The 13491-nt window shown below is 43.2% G+C and overlaps 1 protein-coding gene across 1 annotated transcript in view; it reads right to left on the bottom strand.

The window, feature by feature from the left end:
• TET1 (tet methylcytosine dioxygenase 1) overlaps positions 1-12850 on the bottom strand; it is a gene marked incomplete at both ends in the record, with an annotated part of 57238 nt that extends 44388 nt beyond the window's left edge. The window contains 2 exons of the mRNA XM_079535989.1: positions 6402-6452; positions 10943-12850. Coding sequence (XP_079392115.1) covers positions 6402-6452; positions 10943-12850 — 1959 coding nt within the window. The remainder of the gene's footprint in view (positions 1-6401; positions 6453-10942) is intronic.
• Positions 12851-13491: the final 641 nt, after the last annotated feature.

Below are 13491 nucleotides of genomic sequence, written 5' to 3'. Positions count from 1 at the left end.
AGTCTGGTTTAAGGCCAATGAGAGGGCAATAGACTAAAAGAATAACCAAGTCAGAGATAACTACATTAAGAGGACCAGCGAAAGGCAATTTAGACAGTCATACTGATCAGACAGGCTACCCAGCTACAAGGCACTATTCAGGATACTGCAACTATGTTTTGTTTATTCCCATGAGGGAAAAAAAAAAGCCTAAAAACGACAAACAACGTATCTTTTCTACCAGCCAGCAGACTAAGAGTTTTAAAGAAAGCTGAGATCAGAATTTACATATATATAACATCCACTGCCTCCTTACAGGATGACCAATTTCCACTCACAAGCCAGAACAACAACGGTCCGGAGCAGCACTGCCAAAATGACTGTTCGGGTTGCAGTGATAACAGTGGTCAGGCAACGATCATCTGTTACAAAACTAGATGTTTTGCATTTTTAAATACATGGCAACTCTAATTTACAACGTCAACAAAATCTTACTTTACAAAAATGAAATTTAAATCTTTACTACAGAGCATTAATCAAATGCTCTGGACAATTTGGACAAGAACGCTGAAAAAGGAATTCAGAATTGAGTGTCCAGGCACATGGCACTCAGTTTGAAGTCTGCTTCAAAAAATTCTGACGTTACAGAAGGCTGAATGCTTCAGGTGCTGGGGCAAGAAGACAGACAAACATGTTCTATACACTAACCTGAGAAATCAATGACAAGTGATTATGTTGTCTTCTTTTAGGTAATTGCTGCTTTCTTTTTCCTTGATATTGGTTAAGTTTCACGTATCTGACATTTCAAAAGAAAGCATCTTGATAAGAACGCATGGGTCCTTTGTTTTCATCTCCCAAATCAAATCCTATAAATATAAATTTACTGTAGTGAAAGTTAAATCATTCAGTATTTACAAAGCCAAGGCTCTTGCTAATGCCCATGGGAAAACCTGCTGCTGTCTTCTCTTCAAGATTTTATTTTATTTTTTTAATTAATGTCATATCTAAAATCTTAGTGTAACAGAGAAAGAAAAAGCACACAAAAATGAAAATCTGGTCCCATTCAAGTAAGGTGGAGACTTCTAACTGGGTTTCCTCCTGCAACAGTTAATGAAAGCAACAAAAAACCTGCTTAGCAATGTGGGATAGGGTTCTAAATGAATAACATTCATTTTCACATTTTCTAGATACTGTTATTATCTATAAATGTATGAGTATCAAACATCAAAAACTGGCAACTGAATACTGGAATCTGCAAAGCTATTTCAAGTATTTATTTGCCTAAATTACATATAGCAAGTATTCAATAGTTCTCAGTGCCATAATTAATAACTAGTATCAACAAAACATCACCAGAATAAGCAAGCAGAATTTATTTAGTGTTGTTAAAACTTCTTGGAAATATCTAAACTACGCTCAGACATACCTATAAGCCTGCCCTACTTGCACACGCTGACACAATTTTCTTCCTTCCCACAAACGTTACTTCACTGATACTAACATTTGTGATCACAGGCATTTTTAAGAAGCTCTTTCCTCTAAATTCAACACAGTGAAACTTTCAGCATCCCACACATAGCGACAAGCAAGATCTAAACAAATAGTGATTCAAAGCACATGCAACCCCCAACACTCTAACTACCAGGCTCTACCTGGCCCAGCCTCACTGTGCCTTGCCTCCAGCATTCCCTGAGCAAGCAGAGGAGCGTTACTAGCCCCACAGCTGCTTCATGCAGCCAGCAAGGAGTTGGAGGATGCTTCCAATTCTGGGAAGGAGAGGAAGTAGCACTGACAGGGAGCTCTGTAGGACAGGGGCTGTAAGAGAAGAAGAGCATCTCTGCATCCTGCTCAGCCCCATCAGCACCGCAGCTAAAAGCCCACCAGGGACTGGCTTCACCCCCTCCGCTCCCCCCAAGACATGGAGTAAGATAACGAATTTACAGACCATTTACAAAAGACCTTCTTTCTTAAGATTCCATTCAAAAAAATGTCTATATACAGGTGAAGTCTTAATGGTACCATACAGAGGAAATACAGTTACTCACGAGGAAGCACGGGAGACTGCACAAACTGTGGTAATTTATTACCAAAATCATGCCTGCTTACTTCACTTGAGGTACACGAGCCTATTAAGCACAACAAAAAAAATATTAATTCCATTTAGACACACATCCAGCTATCAAAAAGGTCCTTAAAAATAATAATTTAGGTACCATTTGTGAAACAAATTATTTCAAAATTAAAAGCATTCAACTGCTGAGCTACTCCTTAGTTACTGCAGTTCTAAAAGTAAGAGTTGGATAATTTGTGTAAGCTATTCATGTGCCAAAAGCAAACTCCCTATGGAAAAGGGAGCAAAAAGGTACAGGAGTAGGCAGATATATCCAGTCAGATATATCCAACCAGTACTCAAAGCAATTTTAATTGGTATTTTCCAAATGAGTACGTTCCAAGATGATTAAGTTCCTTTAAAAAACACAAAGCATGTCTTCTGTACAACATCCCTTCCAACTCCCATTATTTTGTCTTCTTCCTCTGTCAAATTCCACAGCACTGCAATTTCATCCACTGACTTGTTGATATCTTATTTTAAAAAAGAAAAAAAAAAGTTGAATTACTTCCAGCTAAATATTCTGGCAGGCATTTTGTGCTAAAAAAAAAAATTACATTTAGATGTTCAAAAATCCATTCAAGTCATGCTCATTCAAAGCATTAGCGTGCACACTGGAGTTGCTTCTCTTAACTTTTATTAACACATACATTGGGTTGAAATAGTGCAATGTAAGCAGCAAAACAAACCACACTTTAAAAAGGGCTAACAGCAACTTCATATCTGAATGTTGTTTTTGATATGAAATACCATGCTTTGTACACATCCAGGAGAAAAATCAAAGAGGGTGCTCAAGTATGTATTTGTAGCTTTGATGGAAATGAGACTCCCACTAGCTCTTAAGCACAAGGTTTACCAACAAACTCAAAGTTCTAGATATTAACTAAGCTCTTGCTCTTCGTTTGACTTAAACCAAGTTGATTTTAGAGTTTTGCAGGTGTTGTCTACACTTTCCTTGTACACAGATCACCACTACAGCGTTTATGCATAAACACACAAACTGAATCAGGCAGAGAACAAAGAATGGGCACATGCAGTCACAATACTCACTCAGCACTGCATGTACTACTGTGGATTTCTCTCTTTGGTCTTTTTTCCCCCCCTTTCAGTTTGTTGGTTGGTTTTTAAAAACTCCATGAATGCAGCAAACATCTGCAGCCATCCAAATGGTGGCCGTAGCTCCCCAGAGCCCACTAGAAAGACCACAGACTGTGCCTCTTCATCAGCTATATCTTGACCTGGAGGCAGCTTCCTTACTGGTGCTACTGCTAACTGTAGATCTCCTTGGCAACGCGATGCCTTCTTCAACTGTCCTATTTGCCCAAGCTGCATTTATAAATTTGCAAGTGATCGCCAACATTGTTAAGAAGAGGTGTGCTGCACTGCCCAAATTGAGGGAGCACACTGCTAAAGGGAGAATGAAGCAGGATGCACAACATGCCTTCTGAAATGCAGGCAGGCAAATTCTTAAGTACCAATCCCTTCTTTCTAGATTTTCCATTATCAGTGATAAAATGTAAGAAGCTTCTGCTTAACTAGGGATAACATACAAGATAATTTGGAACAAAAACCATGAGTGCTCCTTCTTTGTTATCTATTTCTATGAACTCATGATGACTCTTTCTTCAAAAACCATTTGCTCACTAAAAGAGATGCATATTTTGGACATCCTTTCAAAATAAGCATGGAGAACGAAGCACAGTTTTATGGCACTAAGTGTGGCACAGAATTTCCTAAATGACTCCTCTTTCAATAGCTAGGAAAAAGCAGTGCATGCATGCTTTTCATGGACATGAAAAAACAGTTAATAAAAGCTACAATATAACAGTATTTGTCACTTTTGTTTATAATGTTTGTATCTGTCAAACTTTGTTTTCAACAGGAAAGCATTGCTTATTTTAACCTGGCGCAGAAGAATTCATAAATACGCTGGTTTGTAGAAGTATAATTAGAGGAACTGCTAACTCCTCAAATAAATAAATGTGCATCAATACAAACTTAGGATGACTGGAAAAATACAAACTCCACCTATCACTGGAGCACAGTGCTACACATTCCTCTTTAAGAAAGTCTACAATCCTTTTTTGAAGCAAAACACCATTAAAACTCCAGTGAAACAATGAAAAAATATTAACAATAATTCAAAACATCTATTAATTTTTTTTGACATGTCACTGCTTAGCTTCACTCGACCACCCCTGACCGTTAAAACAAAGACTGAGGTTATAATTCAGTAGATAGAGCACCACTCCACACAGCAGTCCCACCAATAAGGCAGGCCAGTCATACACCAGAATGTCATATTTCTAAAGTGCCATTGTGAAGAAGACTGTAAATGGTGAAGCTTTCTGGGGTTTCTGAAGTTTCCTGCAGTAGACAGAAATGCAACCTAATTTAACATGACCGATCCACCCCACCAAAAACAAAGCAAAACCTCCCCAGCACCAACCCAACCTCTTCCATGAGATGCCTTCAGGGGCACCATGCCCTACTTGGTGCACACAAGTGCATCAACTCAGCCAATACGATTCAGCACCACAAGACAAAATACCAGCAAACTGAAAGAACATTCTAAAACCAAAGGGGAAAGAAACACTGCAGAATCAATTCAGCATAGGAAAAGTCAAACCAGAAATAAACACAAGTCCAATGACTAACATATGATACTATGCACACACACAAAAACAGACGAGCCTTTTTCCATTTAAGAGCCAAGAAAAAAAAACAAAAAACTGTTCAGAAGGCTTTTTGGAAAGGATAGGAATGACAGCATCATATTACATAGCAACTTCCCCTGCCATCAAACAAGAAACAGTGGTAAAATAAGTTCAAGAGAAAATGTGAAGACTCACTATGAACCCTGACTGCGGACAGACATCTAACACAACAGATATACCTAAGACAGAAAGATGCCTCTTACTTTTACAAGTGTACACCAATTCCACACTGCAAAACAGAATGACTGGTTTACAAGAAGTTTTTATTTCACACACTATCTTTTTAACTGCACAAAATGAACAAATGCTGAAGTTTTAACTACATCTATGTACTATCCTGCAGAAGAAGCAGTCACTAAAATTAAGCAATTAAGAGCACATCTATGACTTAATGAAATATTTAAATGTCATGGATTAATAAGTGTTATAAAAGAAGAACGCTTATTATTGCTGTACAGTCACCATTCCTGTAGGCATACGGGGAGATGGTTTGCACAGCTACACCCACAGAGAGGCACACAGAGGTCAGACACACTTGCAAGCCAAGAAAGCTTATTTTCTCCTTACTTATTCTTAACTTTTTACTTAACTTTGTCTTACAAACTTAGGACTCCACTGAGCAAGTTTCTCTGACGTGTAACAGTGAAGACAAAGCTGCTATGGAGTCGTGATGATTTCAAATCAAATCACACTGCATTCAGCATTTATCACATTCACCACGTCCAACAATTTCTGAAATGTTTCTGTACTGAAACAATGCTAAACTAACTTAGATCCCATTCAGCTGCACTCTGTGTCAAGAAAAAAGTTGTCAAGTAAGTTCAAAAACATCACATACTTCTTATTTTCTTTAGCTTCTTTTCACAGTTTCAGCATCCACCCCTTAGTATTTTAGTTTGAAAGAACAGAAATCAGAACTTATTTCTACACAGAATAAAAGCAAACTGAGAAATGCAGTAGGAATCTGCTACCTGTTAGGCACAAGTGTAGTAAACTCATATTTTGTTACAACAAGCTGAAACAGTTGAGTTGAAGCACCAATCTTTTGTTACTATGCAAGATAGCCATCTTAAGAGCCCTGCCGAAACCTTACCACGTGAACCGAAGGCCCCAGTAAGTTTATAGAATTTTCAGTTTCACTTGAGGCGTTCTAAAGTTTAAAGAAAAAAGGAAATCAAAACCACCGTAACTGAAGCATGAAGCTTCCTATGCCATTAATTCAGTTTACGTGATAGCAAAGACTCCTCGCCCTCCGATCCGAACGCTGAACACCCCCAGCATTCAGCCGGTACTTCTGCAAGTGGGGAAGGAACACGGAGGGCGAAGCGGCTCACAGCACAATGGGAAGCCAACGTCCCGGCCGCAGCGCCCCGCATAGAGGCTCCGGTGTGTGTGCAACATGCTGGGATGGGGGATGGGGGGAGGGGGGACAGGGAAAGGCAAAAAAAAGAAAATGTTCTGTGCCGTTAAAATTAGCTAAGCCGCTGAAGGGCTGGAAGCGCCGCGTCCCAGCGCGTAACCCTCGATTTCCTGCTGTACGTGACGACAAACGCCGCTTAACGTGAGGGAGAAATATTAAAGCAATCATCGGTTACCTTAAAAACTCTTTGCTTCCTCCTCTGAGGTCTTTTGTTTTCAGTTAGAACCTAAAAAAACATCAAATTGCAGAATAAGCGGTGGTCACAAAAGCAGACGCCTCCAGTTTTATTATCGAACTGCAATATTTCTCAAATACCCGAGTGCTTCACATGCGGCACCTCGGCGGACCGGCGTCGGCTCTACGCGGCCCCTCCGCCGCCACCCCGACACGCGGCGACGCCGGAGACGGCAGAGGGGAGAGGCCCCGCCGCCCCCCCGGAGCCGACCTCGCTGGTGCCCCGCATTCCTCACGGCGGCGCCCACCAGGCGGCCATCTTGCTTCCTGCCGCAGCGGAGCTCTCCCCTCCCCTCGCGGCGGCGCGGGCACGAGCCGCGGGATCGGCGGCGCTCGCCCCCCCCCCCCGCCCCCTCACGAGGCCGCGCGCCGCGCGCGCCCGAAGCCTATGTCCGGCCCAGCCAATGGGACGCCGCGGCAATGCAGCGCCCCCCCGCGGCCTCCCTCGCGCTCGCGCCGGCCCCGTCCGGACAAAGGGGCTGCTGTACGGGCGGCCGCCGGCAAGACGCGGCGCGGACACGGAGCCGGCGCCGCCCCCGCGCGCCCCCGCCTCGGCGCGCGCACGGCGGGTCGCGAGGGCCCGGGCGCGGCCCCCGCGAGGGCTGCGGCACGCAGGGTCAGGCGAGGACACGGCCCCCGCGCGGCGCGTGCACGCGGCCGACCGTGAGGGAGGGGCGGGGAGGGGGAGCCCATGCCGCGCCGCTGAGGGGCTTTAACTGCATGTACGCAGAAGAGGAGCGCCCGGTCCTGCAGCCCAGGTGCACCGCGCCCCGGCCAGCACGGCCCTCTGCCCTCGCTGAGGTTCAAGCGGAATCTCACGTCGGCCCCGAGAAGCTTTCCCCAAACGGCTCAGCCCAGACAGAGAGCAGCTGCGGGGCTCTCCATTAAATCAGCATTTCCCATTCAAAACACAAGAGCGGCTGCTGGAAAGCTCCCAGCCTCCCCTAATTGCAGCACGCTCCTTAAATACGCCTGGGCTTTGGGCGGCACGTTAAAACTCAGAAGGAAACAGGCCGTATCGTTGATCCGTATTTCCCCATTTCTCAGATTATTGCCGCTGTATGAGATGTCTCAGGGCACCGGGGTGAGGCCAGGTCCCACGGAGCCTCCAGGGGCCATCGCTGTCACCCACGTGCAGACAAACTCTCCCCAGGAGAGGCTGGCAGTGGGACAGGGCTCCCGCCCAGGTGCAGCCCCAAAATGCAGGCACCTCAGCAACGCCGGCCCCTGCTAATGCTTCTTCCCCAGGAGAAGGCAATACAAATTCCGCACCACCCTCCTATGCTGCTTTTGCAACCTATCGAGCCCCGACCTGCAACCTATCCACACTGCCAAGGTGTGCACGATGGTGCAATAGCAGCAAACCAGACCACCTCTTGAGATAAAATGCACTTTTTGGTAGAAAATAGCTGCAAAACAGCCTCCAACAAGTACCATGTTATTGCAGAACATGGCAGTCTTGGAGACAAGAGAAAATGTAAAATTTCCACACTCCTGTGTAGGTGGAACTTGTCAAAATGCTCTTTTCACTGCGGAGTGTTCCTGCATTATTCACCCAGAGTGGGACGATAATGCAGCATAAAACCTTTTTCCTCTCCTTTTCAATGCCTACTGTCACCTCTCACTTACCTGACTGCTCCCCCAGAAAGCAGTGACGCCCAACCATTTTACCTATATACTGCAGGTCATTTTCTCCACCCATGCCTAAGCAAGGCTCCCTGCAGTAGTGCTGCTGGAGAAGCAGCACTGCCATTCTGGACCTTTCCCACATTGAATCCCAGAAAAACCCATTCCATTCAACAAGGTAGCACGGTAACATATCACTTAAGGTTTATGTGGCTGTTATTCTTTAAAAAGCTTTTTTTTCTTTTTAAAGCGGCACGCAGGGACTTTTGAACCCCTGCACCAGCTGTCCTAGAGCCATTCAACACACAGCTCTCATCCACTTTGCCGACTTCTGCATTGTTTAGTTAAAGTCAAAAGAAATAATTCCCTTTAAGGCAAAACATCAATGTTTAAACTATGCTCACGCAGAGAACGTCTATCCCCTTACACCCTCCTCCCAGTGAATCACCTCTAAAAAATGCTTACATTCCACCAACACGAGACAGAGACGCACAGCTCCTCCAAACGAGGAATGCACTGAAGCCAACCTATTTTCTCTTTAATTGCTTTGTTTCCTTTCTATACCATGGACAGAGACCTACAGACTTTTTCCCCAGCTGCCCTCTATTTGTGACACATCGCTGGCATGGAAATCTCAACTGCTGTAGTCCCAACCTCATCTCGGTCTGAGAAAACACAACGGGATTCCCTTTCAGAGTGCTAAAGTCTTATCTGAAGGATAGCTGCCTGCGCAGTGCTTCCCATCCCCCCACCTCACCCCCTATATCTCAACATTTTCAAAGCACTCTCGCAACACACACGCTGCAGAAATAGTTTCCTCTTTCATTTTCCTCTGAGCGGTGCTTCTATAGAATATGAGAGACCAGACTTGCTCCTAGGAACATCTGAACAGGCACCAGGTTTCATTCAAATACAGTTTTATGAGAAAATACCTGACATGTTGTTAAATGTCAGGAATACTTCATTTCCTCTATGCAGTATTCAAAGTTCATACAAAATTTAACAAGTAATGAAGGAGGCCTCTGGTGCAGCTCTAAATGCATTGAACAAAATGTGACCAATTTAATAAAACAAAAGCACACAAGAAATAAACTGCCAAAGGAATATAAACAAGAAATTCCTCGTAAAGAAAGAAAAAGGAGTGCCTGAAGAGGAAAGAGGTGAAGGGGCAAAGCATATCTGCAAGGAGAAGGTCAGACTGAGCAACAATAAAAGAAGAACATTTAGCCTGGAAAACAAAGGTTGACAGAAAAGCTGGAGTGCTTCTTTCATTGACCCTGCCAAAACCTTTTCTAAATCATGGCTTTTCAATCACTTCCTACATCAGTTCCATCAATTCTCTTCCACAAGCTTCTTTAGCTCCATTGGCTAAACCTTGTTTAGCCAATGTTTAGCCAACAAGGTTTTAATGTTGCTACTCTCTTTCTGCAAGAAGTCAGCATCAGTCTCTATCACCTTTATTGCTCAATTACATCTTCAAGTCACGTGTTAGTTGTACCTTCACTCACTTCACTTCACTCTCTATGAGCAGTCGAGACGTAAAGGATTTTTAATGAACTGTAAGCCCACCTGCTTAAACCTTCTTCTCTAAGCATTTTAATTTAAAATACACTTCCTGCCCAAAGCCTGTACACATATCATAACCCTTCACTGCTATGGGACTCTTCTCTTTGCCTTCCTACTGTGAAAACAGAACAGGCACATCTGCAAACCTTAGCAAGTACCGGACAGAGGGCTGGAAACAGGAGGTCTCCTGAGAGCTCCGCAGCAAACTGGGATTTCTATCTGTTGTAAGAACACACTGTTTTAATGAAGCTGCTGTTCAGAAATATTTTGCAGGTGCATTCCCTGCAGTGTGAACTGCTCAGAGAGCACAGAGCACATGCTGGTGCAGAGACTTGAACCCGAGTTTCCCACATCCCAAGGCAAATGTCCCAGCAACTTAACAACTGCGACAGCATCTCCCTCTCCACGGCTCAGTCTCTGTTCAACCATATGAACTTCCAGGAGCAGGCAGAGGCTAGCACTGCAGCTCAGAGGTCAGGGAATTCAGCTGGGATATGGGAAATCTGTGTTCAATTCCCTACTTACCTGATTTAAAGCCTGATCTTGAACTGAAATCTCTCAGAAGGCCAGGGCTGTTATCACAAGGGCATACAGAATGTCTTTTCCCCTCATCTTTGGTCCAAAAGTAATGACCTGGGTTATAAAACACTTATGGATCAGAAAAATGAGTAAGGAACAGAAAGAGAATACGTGGGGAATATGTGGTAAGACATACAAAGTAAGAGAGGCGGGAAAAATGAAATGAAAGAAACAGAAGAACAGACAGTTAGAAAGGCAGAGAGATGTGAAAGGGGAAAAAGGCAGCTCTAATCCTGTCCTGAAGTTTATTGATTTGTTTCTACCAAATGTGTAATCACAAGCAAATCACTTTAAAGAGCACACAGCCTTCCTTCTTCTACCTTTTACCTTCTTTTTCTTAGCTATTTTGAAATACAAGCCCTTTCCCTAAGAACTTAGGGTATCCTAAGACTATCCCCTCATTTCCCCACTCCTCACATTTTGTACTTAAATCCTTCTAACCTTTTCATGCCCTCAATTGCTGTAGCCAGTACACCGGTATTTGGAACACAGAGTTAAAGCCAATCTTGCCTCTCTTTTTTTTGTTTTCCTCTAGTAACTAGTAACTCTAGTTCACTTCTACGCATCTCTGGATAGCAAGTCAAAGTAACTTGCTAGCTCCAAAAGAAACCCTAAGTTCTCTAAATCTGTACAACAACCCCCCTCTGCAGTGTTTTCAGATATACCTCAATCCTCCAAATCGTGACTTAATTTGAGACTTTTCTGGCTTACCTCAAGAGGTAGTGTGATTGGTGGTGGTGGCTTTTTCAGTTCTTCACATTTTCTCTTTTTACATATCCGGTGACTGGTTTTGCGCTTCCTGCAACAGCTGCATTCTTCACAATTTGTTTTCCGCAGACAGGGCTCACAGACTCCACAACGCCTTCGTTTCTTTTTCTCTAACATAGGGAGCAGAGTTGAATATGCAAGAGGGTGACTGCCAGCCGGATTTGTAAGAGAGGATGGCCCTGAGGCCTCAACTGTTTGAGTGCTGTTGCTCACGTTGTCCTGAACCAAATTCAAGCTTATTCCAACACTTTCCAGCTGTGATGAATAATCATTCTGCTGCAGTCTCGAATCAACTGGCAAATCTGCATTTATGGCTTTTTCTAAGGCAAGAACAGAGATTTCTGTGCTTGAAGGCAACTCTGAAACAAAACCTTCAGAGAATTTTCTGGAACTCTCACTGGAGAGTTCATCGACTGCTCGTTTTTCTATATCTGATGATAAAGCAGGGACATAACCTGAATTCAAAATTAATGTCTCTGCATCAATACATGTAACAAATTGTTCAATATCCCCCACTTCAATATTAGTTAAAGAGGTATCGGAAACTGGTTCGCTTACTGTAAATATGTTTTTTGAGTCTGATTCTGTATTCCCTACTGTACAGCTCAGATCTGAACATGAGTCAATCTCTTTGTGAATGGGCATAAAATCCACGAGTTTCATGTCAGATTCCACAAGTGAACTTACACTTTCAAAACGTAAAAGTGAATTTGATCCAGTGGCAGCTTCATGTGAACCAAGATCTTCATTCTCAGACTTCAAATTCCCATCTGCTTTTATGCAGGACTCTGAAAATGAGCTCAAATCTTCTAAACATTCTTGTGAATTTAACTCAGAGGTAACTGTGGGTGCAGAATTTGAGTAGCGTTCTTCACTGGCTAGCACCAGGTCTGACTCTGCTTCAGTGTGGAATTCAGCAAGTGGGACCAACTCTTCTAACAGCACAGCTGAACTGGGGTCTGAGGTATCAATAGAATCAGAGTCAGGTTCTTTACTGTTAGGCACCAGGTCGAAGGGAGTCTCTATACACACCTTCGAGTTTGATTCAGAGGTGGTTATGGAATCAGAAGACAGAAGCACCAATGCAGCATCTTCAGCAGATGCTTCAGCTGCACTACTTGCATTGAGATCAATGAGCGTCTGCTCACAGGGCAGGTCTTCGTGCTCATACTCCACCTCTGACTCTGCTGTATTATCATCAGTCACTTGGGTGCTTGGAACAGAGTTCTTCATTTCAGGTATTTCTCCCTCCTCTTCTTGACCAGCACACATGGCAGCAGGCTCTTCATCTACACTGCACGGAATATCCTCTACAGGCAGAGAAGCTAATTCATCTTGTGCTAAATTCTGTTCCAACACATTTTCGGATGCTTCAACATTTTTGTCTTCTACTACTGCCAGAGCTTGTTCATGTTTTTCCTTTGTTTCTAGCTTTTTTTGTGCTGCAGCTTTTCTGGGTTTTGCAATTGTTGGAGCTTGAGAAAATCTACGGGAGAATGATCGGTTACGAAGAGACATTGTAAAACCATTGATGTTGAAAGCTTCCTGGCTATGAAAGAGGATATTGTCAGCTTTCTCCAAACTCACCCAAGGTGTTCCAGACAAGGTTCTGGTGACACTGCTCCTGAGAAATCTACCTGAAGAGCTCATGATTGGTTTCTTTTCTTGCTGCTTTTTCTTAACATCTTTTTCTTGTGCCGGCTTTTTGCCTTTTCCAGAACTAACAGCTTTTGTGGAAGTCTTTGCGGTTTTCTTTCTCACTTGGCTAGATTTCTTTTTACCCTGGTTAGTTTTCTTTTTGCCTATCTCTTCCTTTTTGGCTAATCTGGAAGGCCTTGCGTGGTGAGCCATGTCTGCGGAGTAGTAGAAATGTTAAGAGGAGAGATGGAAAAAAATCATGAGCTCTTGAGAGAATTTTTCAACAGAAAACTGCACACTCCCATTGCGGGTCTCTGTAGCAATACAGAGTCAACTCTGAAACAGAAAAAGATAAAATAACATTAATGTAAATCTAATTAATGGAGAAAGCATGTATATTAAGCTGACTGATCAAAAATACATAGCTAGAACTTGAAATACCAGTATTAGACATTAAGCAAAATCAGCATGAAAGCTTTGAAAGTATTAGTGGACTGCAAAATGGAAAGCTTGCCTGAATGCCTAGAAAACTAATAAAGAAGTTCAGCTGATCATGCAGCGATTCATATTTACCATTTTACATCAATTTTAAGATGTTTGAACATTCTCAGTCTTATTGGTGGTTTGTTAACCACCGCTCTCCTTGGGTAAGGACAGCTAAAATTTACATCTTCAAATATGCTTTGGAGCATAAAGCTATTACTGTATGGTCATTTGGGAAACAAACAACAACAAAGCTGAGTTCAGCTGGTGCTACAGGCACCCATACACCAGCACAAGGACATCTCATCCATTGGCTGCCCATCATAGTACATATCCAGGTTAAAATTGGAGAAATAACTATACCTCTCTAA

Source organism: Tetrao urogallus (assembly GCF_951394365.1).
Source record: "Tetrao urogallus genome assembly, chromosome: 5".
NCBI classification, from domain to species: Eukaryota; Metazoa; Chordata; class Aves; order Galliformes; family Phasianidae; genus Tetrao; species Tetrao urogallus.
This window is presented reverse-complemented; position numbering and strand designations above follow the sequence as displayed.